The sequence below is a fragment of the Trichosurus vulpecula genome, chromosome 1 (assembly GCF_011100635.1).
Source record: "Trichosurus vulpecula isolate mTriVul1 chromosome 1, mTriVul1.pri, whole genome shotgun sequence".
NCBI classification, from domain to species: domain Eukaryota; kingdom Metazoa; phylum Chordata; class Mammalia; order Diprotodontia; family Phalangeridae; genus Trichosurus; species Trichosurus vulpecula.
The window spans coordinates 86211636-86227459 of record NC_050573.1 but is presented as its reverse complement, the minus strand read 5'-3'; the positions used below and the strand labels follow the sequence as shown (position 1 = coordinate 86227459).

The following is a 15824-nucleotide window of genomic DNA, read 5'->3' as shown; positions in this document are numbered from 1 at the left end:
AGGGTCTGCTGAGAAGTGATCGGGGTTAATGGGGCCAGGATCTCTGAGTCCCTGGATGGATCTGGCAGGAATGGCTAGTGAAGGTGACTCTCTGAGTGGCCAATTGAGATGTTTGTATTCTGAGGGAAGTGAGGAACAGAACTGACCTCCTAGACCCCCGGGAGCAGAATGAGCACCCCCTTCCTTACATACCCCTTATCCTGGGAAACTAAAAGGAGTTTGGAGAGGAAGTTAATGGTTTGGGGAAGAGACACGGAGCTGGGCTGGAGTTGTGTGGAGAGAAGGCTCCAACCTTCCAGGACAGGCTTGGGGTGGGGTGGGGGAGATTATGGCCTGGCTAAGGGTTACAGGCTGGGCCAGTAGAGGACAGAGACCAGTGCCAGGGTAAGGCTGAGGGCCAGGACAGCATGGCTGAGGACCATGTGGACAGGAGCTGAGTTCTCTATTCCATAATTGCACAAGTCTGTTTTACAGCACCGGACCAGGGGTTGGATCTGACTCGGATTAGCATTCTGTTCAGTGCAGTAGTCAGCACATTCCTTCTTCACAAGGTTTCCTGACAATTGATGGACTGAAGGAGACAGGAGGAGAAGAGGTTGTCACACAAACGTCATCTGCACACACTTTCTGGAATCTTCCCACCAACTCTTTAATTCCCCAAATCTAGTCCTCTATTCTCTGAAACTTAGTCCCCTTCCAATCTCAGACCTAAGCCTATCTCTGACACTTTTCTACAACCTCTAGTTACTATGGGCAGTGCTTTCAAATCAGCCCACATTGTAAAAGTTGTCATCATTATCACTACCACCACCCCCACCACCTTACCATCCCCCCATTACAATCACAACCATCATCCCCATTACAGTCATGACCATCACCACCATTGCTATCACCATCTTCATACCATCACCATAATCATCATTATCAACAGTCTCTACCATCACCACCTCTGTCATTAATACTCAAATATTCCCATTTAGTTCTGGCCGAAAGTATCCCACCCTGACTAAGATTTCTACCCCACCAGCCCTAAATGATCTCCACAGTGGGTGAGGTCTCCTCTGTCCTAGGTCTGCTGCCTCCAAGGATCTTCATGGAGTTCCTATCTCTATCCCAGTTTGGGGGATGAAGGGGATGGGGAGCATGGAAGGAAACATCTCTCCACCTTTTCTCAGATACTCACAGCTGATGGTTGTTCTGCAGAACTGAGAAGAATTGGGGCAGTAGCCCAGTTTCTTGCAATTGTCAGAACTTTCACAGACGTAACATCGGAGAGCTTGGGCTGTAGGTGCAAGAGGGACATGTCAGATGGTCCACAACTCATTAGGTTCATATAAGCATCTTGGGGTGTGAGAGGTTAGTTCAGGGATCCTTTCTGGGCTCAGTCCTCAACATCCTGGCCCATCCCTTCTTTCCTGTCTCCTTTGTTTGGAGAGAGGATGGGGAGATAGGATTGGAGAAACCAGTTTCTCTGCCTGACAAGCCCATCTCTCCCACCCTAAAGAGGGAATAGACATGAGCTCTGTCCTAGAGACAGAGGCAGACACAGATACAACTGTGTGTGGCTCCAAAAACAGATTATGAGCTAAAGGCCTGTCTCCAGCTTCTCCTCTCACACACTGCTCATTCTTGGTCCCTCTTTGGCTTTTTCTTAGAGTCCCAGAATCATAGGATATCAAAGATGCAAGGCACCCCAGAGGCTATCTAGTCTAACTCTCCCCTTAGCAAGAATCCCCCTATAGCATCCCTAGCAAGTGGTTCTCCAAACTTTGCTTAAATGATGCTGAAGAATCAGCCTTTTCCTTCTGATTTACCAATCAAAAAAAAACTGTAATTAAGTGCCTCCTATGTTCTAGGGATACAAAGACAATAGTGAAATGCTCTCTGCCCCCAAAGAGCTTATATTTTGTCAGGGGAAACAATATGTATATATGTATATATATACACACATATATAAATATATACATATTTACACACATATATGTATACTTTGTATACATATGTATACATGTATGTGCACATATGTGTGTATATACATATGTGTGTGTCTAGCTAGGTGGCATAGTAGGTAAGAGTGTTAGATTTAGAATTTCTGGAAGAAATGAGTTCAAATCCCACCTCAGATACTTACTAGCTACATGTGACCCTAGGCTAGTCACTTGGGCCCCCTGAGACCCAAGATTCAAAGACTGGAAGGATAGATAACATATTAGATGACAGATTCAGGAGCAAAAAATATCTCACCAAGCTAGGATGTTCAGTTAAATCTATTAAGATGGAATTTAAATAAGAGTCTTCAAATGGGTTAAAAAAAATCAGCTTCACAGGTACAAGGCATGTGAAGTACAGGTAGACAGCACTTCCTCTGGAAAAAACAAATTGAAGTCTTAGTAGGCTGCAAGCTCCATCTGAACCAATAATGTGATATGGCAGCCAAAAAAATGTAAGATTAGGCTGCTCCTAGAGAAGTACAGCATGAGGTCAGGGAAGTGATGGTCCCCCTGCATGTTGCCCTGGTAAGAGCACAGATGAAACATTGTTTTCATTGTGACTACTACATTTTAGGAAGGGCATTGGTAATTGGGAAAGGACAGTTCTCTAGAGGAAGGCAGCTGGGATAGTGAAGGTCCTTCAAGTCAAACTTTGTGAAAAGCAACTATATAAAGTACTGGAGATGTTCAGTCTAGAGAAGAAAAAAATTTGGTGGAGTTAAGTGGGTGATAATTGAATTTTCCCCTGGAATCCCTAGTTATAATTTTTGGGGTTCCCCTCCACTGAAGGTTTTCAGGCATTTGTTGGGAGTGTAATAGGAATGATTTTGGGAGGTGGTATGGGTTAAACCACATGGCTACTGAGGTCCCTTCCAACTCAGATTTTGTGTTTCAGTGATTTTTAGATTACATTTATAACCAAAAGAAGGGACTTGATATTTTCTCTTCCATCCAAACCTCTTCTCTTTGTCTCTGCTATCCCCATTCAACCCCTACCATTTTCCTCTGATTGATTATAGCTTTGCCTTTTTGTACCAACCAGGCTTGCCCTGGATAGGGTTGAACTTTTGAATTTATGAGACCGTTCCCATGGTTTGCTGGTAAATGTTTAACAATTGGCTGCCAGGGGGGGAAAAACATACATACTAACACATTTTTAAGTTTAATCTTCATTTTTAACATATTCTCCATCACTATCTTAAGTCTAAACAATAAACAAAACAGTAAATCTAGCCCTGATTTATAGTGTTCTCTAGTTCCTGAGGTGTAAATGTTCACGCTGAAAATTCAACAATCCAGTCTCTGGAACTGGTCAAACTGGCTCCAGAACAGCGCTGGACTATTCCTGCTGAGTGTTAGAGGCAGTGTAGTTTGGTGGAAAGTATGGGAATTAGATTAGAGTGAGACCTGGAATCTAATTTTACCTCCAGGACTTAGCAGCTTTATGACCATGGGCAATCACTTAACCCCTCTTTACCTTCAGCTTTAAAATGGAGACAGTAGTGGAGAGATAAAATCTTTTGTAAACTCTAAAGCTGTTGCTGTTTTTATTGTTGACTCCAGTCTGACTCTTTGTGACAGAATTTGTGGTTTTCTTGGCAGAGATACTGGAGTGGCTTGCCATTTTCTTCTCTAGCTCATTTTACAGATGAGGAAACTGAGGCAAACAGGGTTAAGTGACTTGCCCAGGGTCACCCAGCCAGTAAGTGTCTGAGGCTGGATTTGAACTCACGAAAATGAGTCTTCCTGATTCTTCTATTCAATTCTATTCACCTAGCTGCCCTAGGTAAATTAATTAGAGCTGGCAGGGCCCTTACAGCATCAAATGGGAGAGCTAGAAGAGATCTTAGCACCAAGCATCAAGCACTTAGCATCAAGCACCAATCTCTTATTTTACAGATGAGAAACTGAGACCTTGAGAAGACACATAGCAAGTCAGTGGCATAGCCAAGCGTAAGAGCATACTGAAAAAGTCTTTGGAGATCTCTTCCTTTTACAGGAAAGGAAACAAAGGAGTAGAAGAGCCTTATTGAGTCAAAATCACAATAAGTAGTAAATTGAGGTTTGAACCCCGGTCTTTTGACTCTAAATCATATTCTCTTTCTACTACAGCACAGTATAGAACTCAGGTATCCCGAGTTCCAGTCCACTCTCTCTCTCTCTCTCTCTCTCTCTCTCTCTCTCTCTCTCTCTCTCTGTTTCTATATCTCCTGTCCCTTTCTCTGTCTCTGTCTGTCTGTGTCTTTTTCTCTGTGTCTGCATGTGTGCGTGTCTCTCTCTGTCTTTGTCTCTCTATATCTCTCTTTCCTCTCTTCTCCCAGACCTGTGACTTTGTTGCCATAGGGAATTGCAGTAAAGACACTCTTCATTCTGGCTGGGTCTACCAAAAGGTTAAGTGACTTGCCCAAGTTCACACAGCTCGTATGTGTCAAAGGACTTGAACCCAGGTCTTTCTGACTCTGAGGCCAGCTCCCTACGACTTTATTTCCCCACCCCCACCCCACCCCCCAACCCTCATGCTTAATTGGCTTGAAATTTAGGTATTCTGCCACCAAGTGGTTCCCAATCCAAAAACAAAGCTTCACAGAAATGTGACTCACTGTGTCCCAGGGTTAATCCATGGTCCCACCTCGTTACCTACCTAGTTACGAACTAGCTGTAGGTTTCAGTTCACAGCTAAACATGCCTCTCATTGTTAAAGGGTTCTAGCCTCTCTTCCACAGAACCAGGAGGAACCCTCTAGATACGGTGGTACCTTTGACAAAGTAAATGTTTGAGCTTTTAAAACATACAATTTCTTTACCATCTACTATTTTCACACCCTTGCCCCCAACACACAACATTCGACATTGTTCTCCAGCTTGCCAGTGCCTGAGACCAGTCCTTCTTCTTGGCTTCCTTTAAATTAGCTGAAATCCTTGCTTTTTCAAGAAGCTTTTAATCTCCTTAAAAAACTAAAGCCCTTCTTCTGAAATCACCTCCAATTTGTCTGATATCTATCTTGCTTATGTATACTGGTGTGTATGTTTTCTCTCCTGTTAGAATTTGACCTCCCCGTGGGTAGGGACCATTTTTCACCTTTCAGTGCCTGGTACACAGTAAGAGCTTAATAAAAGCCTGTTGATTGAATGACTAAAAGATATTTTCAAACATACTTCTAGTCAAGACTGCATCTCAAAACTTTATCAACAAAGTATCGTACTCATGTGCATTCCAGCGGGCCGAAAGAATATAATAGACCTATGTTCCAGTTCTGACTTTAACATTGTTTTCTATATGATCTTCCCATATCTGGGCTTAAGTTTCCTTGTCTGGAAAATGAGTAGTTTATAATAATAACAGTAGATATTAGACAGTGTTAAAGTTGATAATATATTTCCTATCCAATCTGTTGGCTCTGATCAAATAAGTTAATATTTATAAATTAACACAGCATAATGCTTGCTGCATAGTAGGTGCTCAATAAATGTTTGTTCCCCTCTTCTTTTGATTCTCGCGATTGCTCTGAGAGGTCAGTAGTACAAGAATTATTAATGCCACTCCATCTCTAAATATGGGACTAGGTCTTCTTCCTCCCTCATAGCCCTGATCACAGAGTATAAGGTAGGTGATCGGTCAGTGTCCTGAGATAAACTGCATTTAACTGACATGAGTTAAGTTGAAATGAATTGAACTGAACTGACTTTCATTCCATTAAATAGGAACATAGAATTGCGTTGGGTTGACTGGTAATAAATGGAAAAAGGTCAATTGAATTGAATAGAATAGAATTCATTTGAATTTTATTCCACTGACTTTAATTTCATTGCATGGGATTGAATTGAGTTTGGGTTGAATTGAGTTTGTTTGAACAGGATTGAAATGAAAGTATGTTATAATTGAATCGAGTTGGATTAAAACTTGACTCCAGGTTACCCTTTCCCCACTAAGAGTTTCTCTTTTTTCACAACCATCTTCCATTATAGACAGGGCACTGCCTCGAGCCTGAGAACCTGGGTTTAACTTTCACCTCTATACTTATTAGCTGCGTGATCTTGGGCAAGTTCCTTTGCATCTCTGGGTCTCAGTTTCTTCATCTGTAAAATTGGGAGGGGGCAGTGAACTAGATGGCTTTTGAGGTCCTTTGGAGATGTCTCTTTTCGTCTTTCTCTGTTTTGTCTCTGTCCTTCTATCTCCACTGAACTCTCTATGACAAATCCTTTATTCAGCCTTCCCCCCCCCCCTTAATAACAGGCAGGATCCAGGATTGAGTTGGGCAAGAGAAGCTGGAATATGGGAACTATAAAGAAGGTTTCAGGAATAAAGGGAGTCTCAGCAATGAACTGATAGAAAGGAGATGGGAGAAGTCTTATCTAAGTGAAGGGATGCCTGAGAGCCTCTGGGCCCCCAGGTGTGAGATTGGAAGAAGAGGGATGTTGGAGAAGCAAGCCAGGAGAAAAGGTCTCTCCTCCATTTTTGGCCAGTGATCTCTTACCTTCTTCCACATTTGCACATAACCACAAAAGACTGTCATGCATAATCAAGTAGATTTACTAAGATCCTACCCTAAGATCCAATCTCACACTCATCCACATACAGTCATGCACACCCTCACCACCACAGATACACCCACAACCACACTCCCTCTTGCACCATCACCATAACCACATATACACAGACAACTGTGAGTTCAGACAAGATCACCCACTACCAATTACCCACAGCCACATGTATACTTAGATAATCAAACACAAACTCACCCTCATTCCTGAAATCATAGTTGAAATCAATACTAATTGGTTATAGATGTTGTAGACGCTGGTGGGGGAGGAGGGGAGAGGGGGGGAGAAGAGGGAGGGACCAGAGAGAGAAATCTCTGTTTTTGTCCCCAGGTGGCAGCAGGGGTCACTGTCTGGATTAGGGTGTGTGAAGGTCTACTCAGACACCTCCCAGGCTTGGGGTGAGGCTGGAGAGAATGTTAGTGGCCATTGGAGAGAGGGGCTAAGTTGGGGCTGAGGTTCAAATAATCAAGTTCCAAGGAAGGTCAGAATAATTATACCCTCTCCCCCTGCCCACACCCCTCACCTTAATTCCATAATACACCTTTAAAAGTTGATCTTTAATAGGGTCTACTGTGGAAACTGAGTTTTAGAAAGTGAGTTACTTGCCTAAGGCCACATGGTGAGTGGAAGAGATAAGACTAGAAATCATTCCATGTATCTAGAATGTCACACTCCTGTTAAAATGGGACAAAAAAAAACAAACCCAAAAAACATTCACCTGAGAGAAATCATGGTGAATAATAAAAAGAACATTAAACCTGTAGTCAGAAATCCTGGATACCAGTTCCCCCTCTGATATTGTTTCCATTACATCGAATTGAAAATGAATTTAAATTGAATTTTAACCCCCCCTCTGATTCAACTAATTGCCACGTATTGAATTGTGTTAAACTGAGTTGGTTACAGGGAGGTCAGCTGTATTGAGATGAATCGAATTGAATTAAATTCTTTATTCGTTGTGTAACCCTGAGCAAGCCACACATCCTCTTTGACGCTCAGTCTCTTTATCTGTAAGATGGAGATAATTGTCTTTATACTATCCATTTCTCAGAATTGTAGTCATGAGACTTGTAAACTGTGAAGTTTCATAGAAATGGGAATTAACATTAGTATTAATTCATGAAAAGATACGATTATACAGTTACTATGGCATAGATAGATAAGAGAGTATAGACACTGTAATATCTACATCATAGACACCATAGAATAATGTCTATAGTACTGTAGTAAAGACACCATATGAAAAGGCAGCCATAGTTATTTCTACACTGGCAAGTTTCTGTTTCTGGTCCTTAGTTTCGCCGTTCTTAAGAAGAAGACGTTGAGCATGGTGATCTCAGTTTCCACCTAGCTCTAGAATTCTGTGTTCTAAGAGCTCACCCAGTGATGATAGTCAATACCCAGTAATAGGTTTTATGTTCTAAGTCTCCTCTTGGCTCTGACACACTACAGCCCAGGCAGCTGTAACATTTTCAAATTCTGTGATCTTTTCATTTTATGATTCAACCCCTCCTTGTGCCATGGAGATGATCCTGGGTTTTGAGGAGCTATTCAACTGATCCCAATCCCTGGCATGTTCCACCAAACTAGAAAATTTGTACCTAGTAATGGACCCTATCTCTGTCATCCGTGGACCAACCTAGCTAGGTGAAGATGGCCCTACCCCCATAAATTGGCCACCAAATGATGGATTTTTCATGGACACTAATTTATGAAACTTTTTGCTAAAGTATGGAAGAGTTAGGATTTGCATTTTTCTAAAATCATGAGTTTAGAGGAATATTGAAGTATGATTCTTTGACCCAATGAGAAAGCAGGGTTCAGGGGCCAGGGCAAAATCACCATCTCCCACCCCAACCAGAGGTGCCCCGAGCCCCATAAGGTGGTATTCGTCCCTCCCCAGACTTTTCCCCCATACCTTGTCCTATGGTGATGGCTGCCACTGCCAGGAGCATCAGGAGAGACTTCATGTTGCTGAGAGCACACCCAAAGTGGAGTGAGGGCCCCTCCTCTCCCCACAGAGGTCTTATAGCCCCATCTGGGGACAGGCTATGGTACAGGAAGGGTGAGAGGAGGAAGCTGGGTCCTAGGCACAGATCCAGCTAATCAGCAGTAGGATCTAGGATCACTGAATCATCCCAGGAATGTGCCTCAGCCTGCTCAGGTCCCCTGCCAGACCCAACCCCTCAGTTTTGGGAATTTCCCATCTCCCTGCCCACTGACAGCCTCCTAGGGTTGGATATGGATCCCATGAAGAGGAAAAATTTGTTCTTTTCTCAAGAGTATTGAATAATGACTGGATTTGGAGGGAGACAACTCAAACTTGAATTTTTGAATAATTCTCCTTATGATATGCATGATGTTAGACAAATTACCTCTCCCCTCCAAACTTCTTGACACGAGGTATTTGAACTAACTTCTGTTCTTGTTTGGTCATTTCAGTCATGTACAACTCTTTGTTACCCCTTTTGGGGTTTTCTTGGCAAAGAAACTGGAGTCATTTGCCCTTTCCTTCTCCAGCTCATTTTACAGATGAGGAAACTGAGGCAAACAGGGTTAAGTGACTTGCCCATGGTCGCACAACTAGAAAGTGTTTGAGGCCAAATTTGAACTCAGTTCTTCCTGACTCAAGGCCTGGCACTCTATCCACTGCATTACTTAGCTGCTCCAAATCACTCCTATAGTACCCTTGGTCATCTCCTTCAATCAATCGCTGAAGCTTTGCTAACTTCCTATACACTCAGTCTGGGCTCCATGTACTTCAAGGGAGACCAGAGGAGAAGGAAAAAGCTATCCAGCCTTTACCTTCGGAGTTTCCAATTTCATGGTGGAGTCAGTATTTCCTCCAATAAATGTGATAATCACAAAATAATGCAAAGTAGTGGAAGACCAAGAGTGGAATCTTGGTTGTAGGGGTAGATGGGAAGCACTATTGGAATGGTAATACAAGAAGAGCTCTCTGGGAACTGAAGCAGTCAAAGAAGGCTCCATTGAGGCAGTGGACCTTGAAGGGTGGACAGAGTTCTATAAGCGCTTGTTTTCCCTTGCTTTCTTGCTTTTATTCCTAAAACCAGCAAGAAGGTATCCTTCTCTTTGCCCGATAACTCCTTAGATAATCGGTCTACCTGGGCTTGTGTTGATGAATGAAAGAAAAAAGGAGAGAGAGAGAGAGAAGAAAGAAAGAAAGAAAGAAAGAAAGAAAGAAAGAAAGAAAGAAAGAGAGAGAGAAAAAGGAAGGAAGGAAGGAAGGAAGGAAGGAAGGAAGGAAGGAAGGAAGGGAGGGAGGAAGGGAGGGACGGAGGGAGGGAAAGAGAGAGAGAGAGAAGGAAGGAAAGAAGGAAGGAAAGAGAGAGAAACAAAGAAAGGAAGGAAGAAAAAGAAAGAAAGATAAATGAATGAAATTAAGAAGATAGCAATGCTTAAGGATTTCTAAGGGCTGTCATGTGGAAAAAGACTTGCTCTGCTTGGCCCCAGAGGGCAGAACTGGGAGCAGTGGGTGCAGACTGTGAAGAGGAACTCAAGTCTGATGTCCAGAAGGATTTCCTAACAACTAAAACTATTACAAAGGTCTTTAAGTGAAGTTGGGAATGTCTGCCTATTAAGGGTGCTGCAGAAGAGATGCTTGTTCCGAGATGGGTTGGACTAGCAGACCTTGGTAGATTCTTTCAACAAATGTTATGGTGAAAAGCTCCCTCAGGGTAAGGAGTGTCCAGGGTCTAGGGAAAAGCTGGCTAATTAATTATTCACTGAGTACTCTGAAGCAATACAGGTGAGCTTCAGGTCTGGGAAAGTAAGGTGGGGCAGCAAACCAAGGGCCCATCCCCTGGGAAACTCTGGGATCTTCCTAGTATATGACCAGTCTTGGTCCCCGCATCTCCTCCTGGGTGTCCTATGAACCCCATCATCTTGATATCACTGGACTTGGAGAAAGGAAGGTCTGGCTAATTCCTGCCATAGACACTAACTATCTGTGTGACCCTGGGCAAGACACTTAATCTCTCTCAGCTTCAGATTCTTCCTTTGTGAAACTGGGATAATAATAGCATCTACCTCACTGGTCGGATGGAATGTGTTCATTTATGTAAAATACTTTGCAAACCTTAAAGCACTGTATAAATGCTAGTGATGATGACAATGATGATGGTGATGACAACAATGATGTCTGGAGGAAGCCCATTCTACTTTTCAACAACTCTAATTGTTAGGAAGCTTTTCCTGACATCATGCCTTAGTTTACCTCTTTGAATCTTCTCCCTAGTGCTCCAAGCTTTTCCTTCTGGGGCCAAGCAGAGTGAGTTTGACCTATTTTTCATGCAGCAGTTTCTCAGCAACTTAAAGACAACGATCACGTGCCTCTTAAATCTTCTCTTTCCCAGGCCGAGCATTCCCACTTCTCCAGTTTCTCTTCTGTGCCTCCTGACCTCCATCCCAGTCTCCATTCTCTGAGCATGCCCCTGTTATCAATGTCCTTTCCAACGGGTGACACTATGATTTGGAGCTAGGTTGTGTGTCAGACCCTGAGAGGTTCTGGCAATCAAGAGATAAAGACCAGCAAAAGTTAGGGAAGCTGTTGCTGATGGAGCCCCAAGAGTAGGTTGAACTTGAAGAGGCAGAGAAGAAGCAAGAGAGAATTCAAATCCATGCAGAAGAAATGGAGTAAGCTGAGTCAGAAAGGAGGGGAGGGGAATAGAAACCAAGTTGAGGTCAACAATGGAGTAATTGTAGAGATTTCTACTGCCATTCAGTCACCGTATATGAGTCCAGTATTTAAAAAAAAGCTGTAATTTTGCTCATACCAACTCTTCCATGATTTACTATTACTGTGACTAAAAAATATATCAACCTATGACCAACCCCATAAGGAACTTAACTTGCCAAAGCCAATCCTAGAACGACAGAATATGGTCTGTCATCTGGTCTAATGACATATTCATTCCCCACATCAACATGGTGAGGTATGTAATCCCAGGATTACTTTCCGCATTTTATAAGTGAGGAAACTGAGGCTCAGAGAAGTTAAGTCATTGCCAGGCCCGTATATGAAGCCTATCCAGTTTGGTTAGACCTACTAGAACTTTGAACAGGGGTGCACTAGTAAACATTTAACAACCAGCTTTCTAGGAAAAATGTAAGCATGCCTGACATACTTTTAAGTTTAATCTGCATTATTATTATTAATCTAATGGCTAATTTATTAATAATTATTAATAACTGGCATTATTACCACTTTCTTAAGTCTCGAGAATTAACAAAACAAATCAAGCCCCGATTTGTAGCATTTGTCCAATTTCTGGTATGGACCTCCAGAACCATGCTCATCTCCATACCCCATATGGGAACTAGAGAAGGCCCTTAGCAGAGTGTAATGTTGATTAAGCATAATTTTACAACTGTCTACAGTGTTTTGACATTTCAGAAACACTTTTTCTCATGATAACAACCCTGTGAGTCAGAGCACATGCACTGTTAGACTCACTTGTGGAAATGAGATAACGGATGAGATAACAGATATAAAGTGACTCATCCAGTCATACAGACAGTGTTGGTTTGGAGTCTTGAATTTTCTTATTCTACTTGCAGTACTCTTAACTGTCAGTTAGGATGGGAGGGACACAAGGATGAGTCCTGGCCTGGTAGAAGCTTGCCTTGGAGCCTTTGCCCAGAAGAGAGAGCAATGTAGTGACATTAATGGAGGGGGGAAAAAAGATCGACTTGAAGTTAGAGGATCTGGGTTCAAATTCTGACTCTGCCACATATAAGCAGTGTGACCTTGGGCAAATCTCTTTCTCTAGCTGGGCCTTAATTTCCTTAATTAATGAGGGGGTTGAGCTGAGTCCTAAAGTCCCATGCAGCTCAAAAATCCTATGGACTTGTGTGGGGTACAAGATCCTTTACCAATATAAAATTTATAAAGCAAAGAGGCATCTGGAGGTAAGAACAGAAAATATTTATTCAGTTCTCGAGAGAAAGGGGCATCACCTCCACCACAATGGACTAGCGGAAGGCAAGGCACCAATTTATATCCTAAGGAAAAGATTCCCACCCACCACTATCCCTCCTCTCCACTGGTTGGGAGGCGGGCTTACAATCTAGGCACGGAAAAGCTAGACAAAGAACCAGGAAATCAAGCACAGCCAATCCAAAACATATCTCCTTATTCAGCAACTAGCTGCTGAAGTGGCAGTAATATGGCTAAGGTAAAGAGGGGAAATGAGGGAGGGGAGGGAGCAAACAACCGTATGTAGTTCATTATATCCTTATTTAGTAGCTAGCACTAAGGGAGAGAAAGGGAGGGCACTTACTGCCCCAAGCCCTGAATGCCTAAGAGTTAGGTAATCCACTCCCTGCAAGGTTAAATCCTGAGTCCATTTTAATCCTCCCCTCCAACTCCACTTACTTAAAGAATGAAAGAAGGAAATAATTTCTATTTTCTCTCTCTGTGAAGTCTTCACATGACTTATCTCCCACTCAGACTGGCTCTTATTTGGTTGGAATTTCCAAAGCTCTGTGGATGAATGGGAGGGAGTTGTCTGCCATCCTTGTCCCCAACAAGTAAATTATATTATATTGTATTATATTATATTATATTATATTATATTATATTATATTATATTATATTGTATTGTATTGTATTGTATTGTATTGTATTGTATTGTATTGTATTACATTACATTGCATTGCATTGTATTGTATTACATTACATTACATTACATTACATTATATATTATATTATATTATATTATATTATATTATATTATATTATATTATATTATATTATATTGTATTATATTATATTATATTATATTATGTTACGTTATGTTATGTTGTTATATTATATCATATCATATCATATTATCATATTATATCGTATGACATCACATCATATCATGTCATATATCATACATCCTGTCATATTACATCACATATAATATATTCCATTGTATTGTATTGTATTATATTGTCATATCCCTGAGCCCTTTTCTCCACCTGCCCCCACCTGACAAGTTCGTGGAGAGCTCCAAGAACAAGTTCAAACAAAAGATAAGAGATCTATAGCCCTTGGGGGAGGGGAGTCCATTAAAAGACCAGCCTTCCCGGTTTCTAACTTCCCCCAACCCTTCCCACACCCTTCTCTTCCAGAAGGAAAGGAAGTCATAACTCTATTTCTATAGCTTTTTCAAAGTTCTAAAGCATAGGAAACGTGAAGGAGTATATAAAGGGGATGAGGTGTCATGAAGTTGTGGATAGAGTGATGGGAAGCCTTGGGTTCAGACCCCATCTCAGATGCTTTCTAGTGTGCAGGTGTGTGACCCTGGGCATGTCAGTTAAGCTCTGTGCTTAATTGTCTGTCAAATGAGGGGTTTGGATTCAACAGCTTCTAACATTCCTTCTGTCTCTAAATCTATGCTGCTTAGGGGAACAATAGGCTATGAAAACCTGGCTTTTCTTCTCAAGGTTTCCTGCCATGGCACCATGTGCCTCAGTGCTAATGGACATGGTGTTGGCCTTCAGATCAAGAAACCTCAGGTGGAGTCCTAGCTCTGTCACTTAACAATTGCATTACCCTAGGTAAGTCACCTGTCCTCTTTAGGCTTTAATTCCCTCACCCTTGAGCTAGATGACTTATAAAATTCCTCCTGGCTCTTAACAGTCTCTACTTCAATGAAAGAGCTATGTGTTCACATGACGTCAGATCTGATGTCTGGTGGATGTAAGGCCCAATGAGACTTCCCTGTTCCCTGGCCATGCCACACATGGATCTCCCCTGTTGTCTTATCTAAACTTTGAATCTCTCTCAGTAAGAAGCAATGGGTGGTGTACACTGTTCATAGATATCGAGCTGGAAAGGGCCTTTATCCAGTCCAACCTTCTGATAGTATAGATGAGGAAAGTCAGGCCCACAGGTACAAAAATATGCTGGTAAATGTTTAACAATCATTTTTTGAGGGTAGGGTGGGAGGTTGTGTGAAATGTACCCAGGGCACACTTTTAAGCTTAATCTGCATTATTAACACTTAAGCCTAGACAATTAATTAAGCAATGAATCAAGCCCTGAGTTGTAGTGCTTGCCAGTTTCTAAGGTTTAAATGCTCATATTAGAAATTTAACAACTGAGCTCTTGCCAGTTCCTTTTGAGCGGGCTCCAGTTTACTTTTGATAACTGACTTGCTCAAGGTCAAACAGCTCAAGGGGAAGAGTTAGGATTCTCACCCTGGGAACCAGAATCCACATCCTGTGCTCTTTACAAATGGCAGTTAATCAATAAACATTTATTAACTACCTACTGTGTGCCAGGCACTGTGCTAAGCATTGGAGGATACAAAAAGAGGCAAAAGAGAAGCTTTGCCCTGAAGGAGCTTACAATTTAATGGTACTTAACAAACATTTCTTGAATGGTACCAGGCAGCACACATCTCTCTCCCTGGTATGCTGGTGGCTCTTAAAAGATCTGGCACCAGTCCCTCTTATTTTCTAGTTATTTCAGAAACTATCTTTGAAAAATTATAAATAATACACTCACTTACCATGTAAGAAGGTGGAAAATGGAAGATCAGTCGGGGGGGTGGGGTGCAAAGGTGGGGAGGGAGGGGGAGAGAGAGAGAGAGAGAGAGAGAGAGAGAGAGAGAGAGAGAGAGAGAGAGAGAGAGGAAGGGAGGGAGAGAGAGAGGAGAGAGGAGAGGAGAGGGAGCAAACAGTATCCTACAACTTTGAGTCCATGTGGCATTAAGAGAGAAAGGCCTATTGTGAGGTGAAAAGAAACCACAAGAAGCCTTTAATGCCTAAGTTAGCATTTATATTGAGAAATCATCACCACCAACAACAAGTGTTGGCCAGCTTCCACCAACAAGTGGTTAAGTACAAGAGTGGCAACATTGCAACCAGCCCATCCCTAACAGCCATCATCAGATGACTGATGCCATCAACTGCCAGCCGACTGCCATGATGGGGGTGGGGGGGAAGGGGGATGGGAAGAAGCATTTGTTAAAGTACCTACTATGTGCTGGGCACTCTGCTAAGCACTTTATAAAGGTGATCTCATTTGTTCTTTGCAGCCATCCTGGGAGGTAAGAATTATGATACTTAGGAGGGGAGCTATTATGTTCTCCATTTTATAGTTGAGAAAACTGAGTCACACCAGGAAAGCAAGTAGTTGAAGTCAAAGTAGTTGAAGCAACAAGGCACCGGAGGGAGAGACAGGAGGCAGCATGTAACAGGTGAGTTAAACCACCACTTCAACTTCAACCACATCCCTCAAGACCTGGATGGAGACAGCCCAGGCCCCTGAACCCAA

General features: G+C 42.3%; 1 protein-coding gene across 1 annotated transcript; it reads right to left on the bottom strand.

Moving 5' to 3' along the window:
- Positions 1-250: 250 nt before the first annotated feature.
- Positions 251-8505, bottom strand: LOC118835405 (lymphocyte antigen 6D-like). Its single transcript, XM_036742624.1, has 3 exons — positions 8451-8505; positions 1184-1282; positions 251-571 (listed from the first exon to the last, which is right to left on the bottom strand). Exons 1-3 carry the CDS (start codon positions 8500-8502, stop codon positions 345-347), a joined length of 378 nt encoding a protein of 125 aa, XP_036598519.1. The 5' UTR covers positions 8503-8505; the 3' UTR covers positions 251-344.
- Between the last annotated feature and the right edge of the window lie 7319 nt (positions 8506-15824).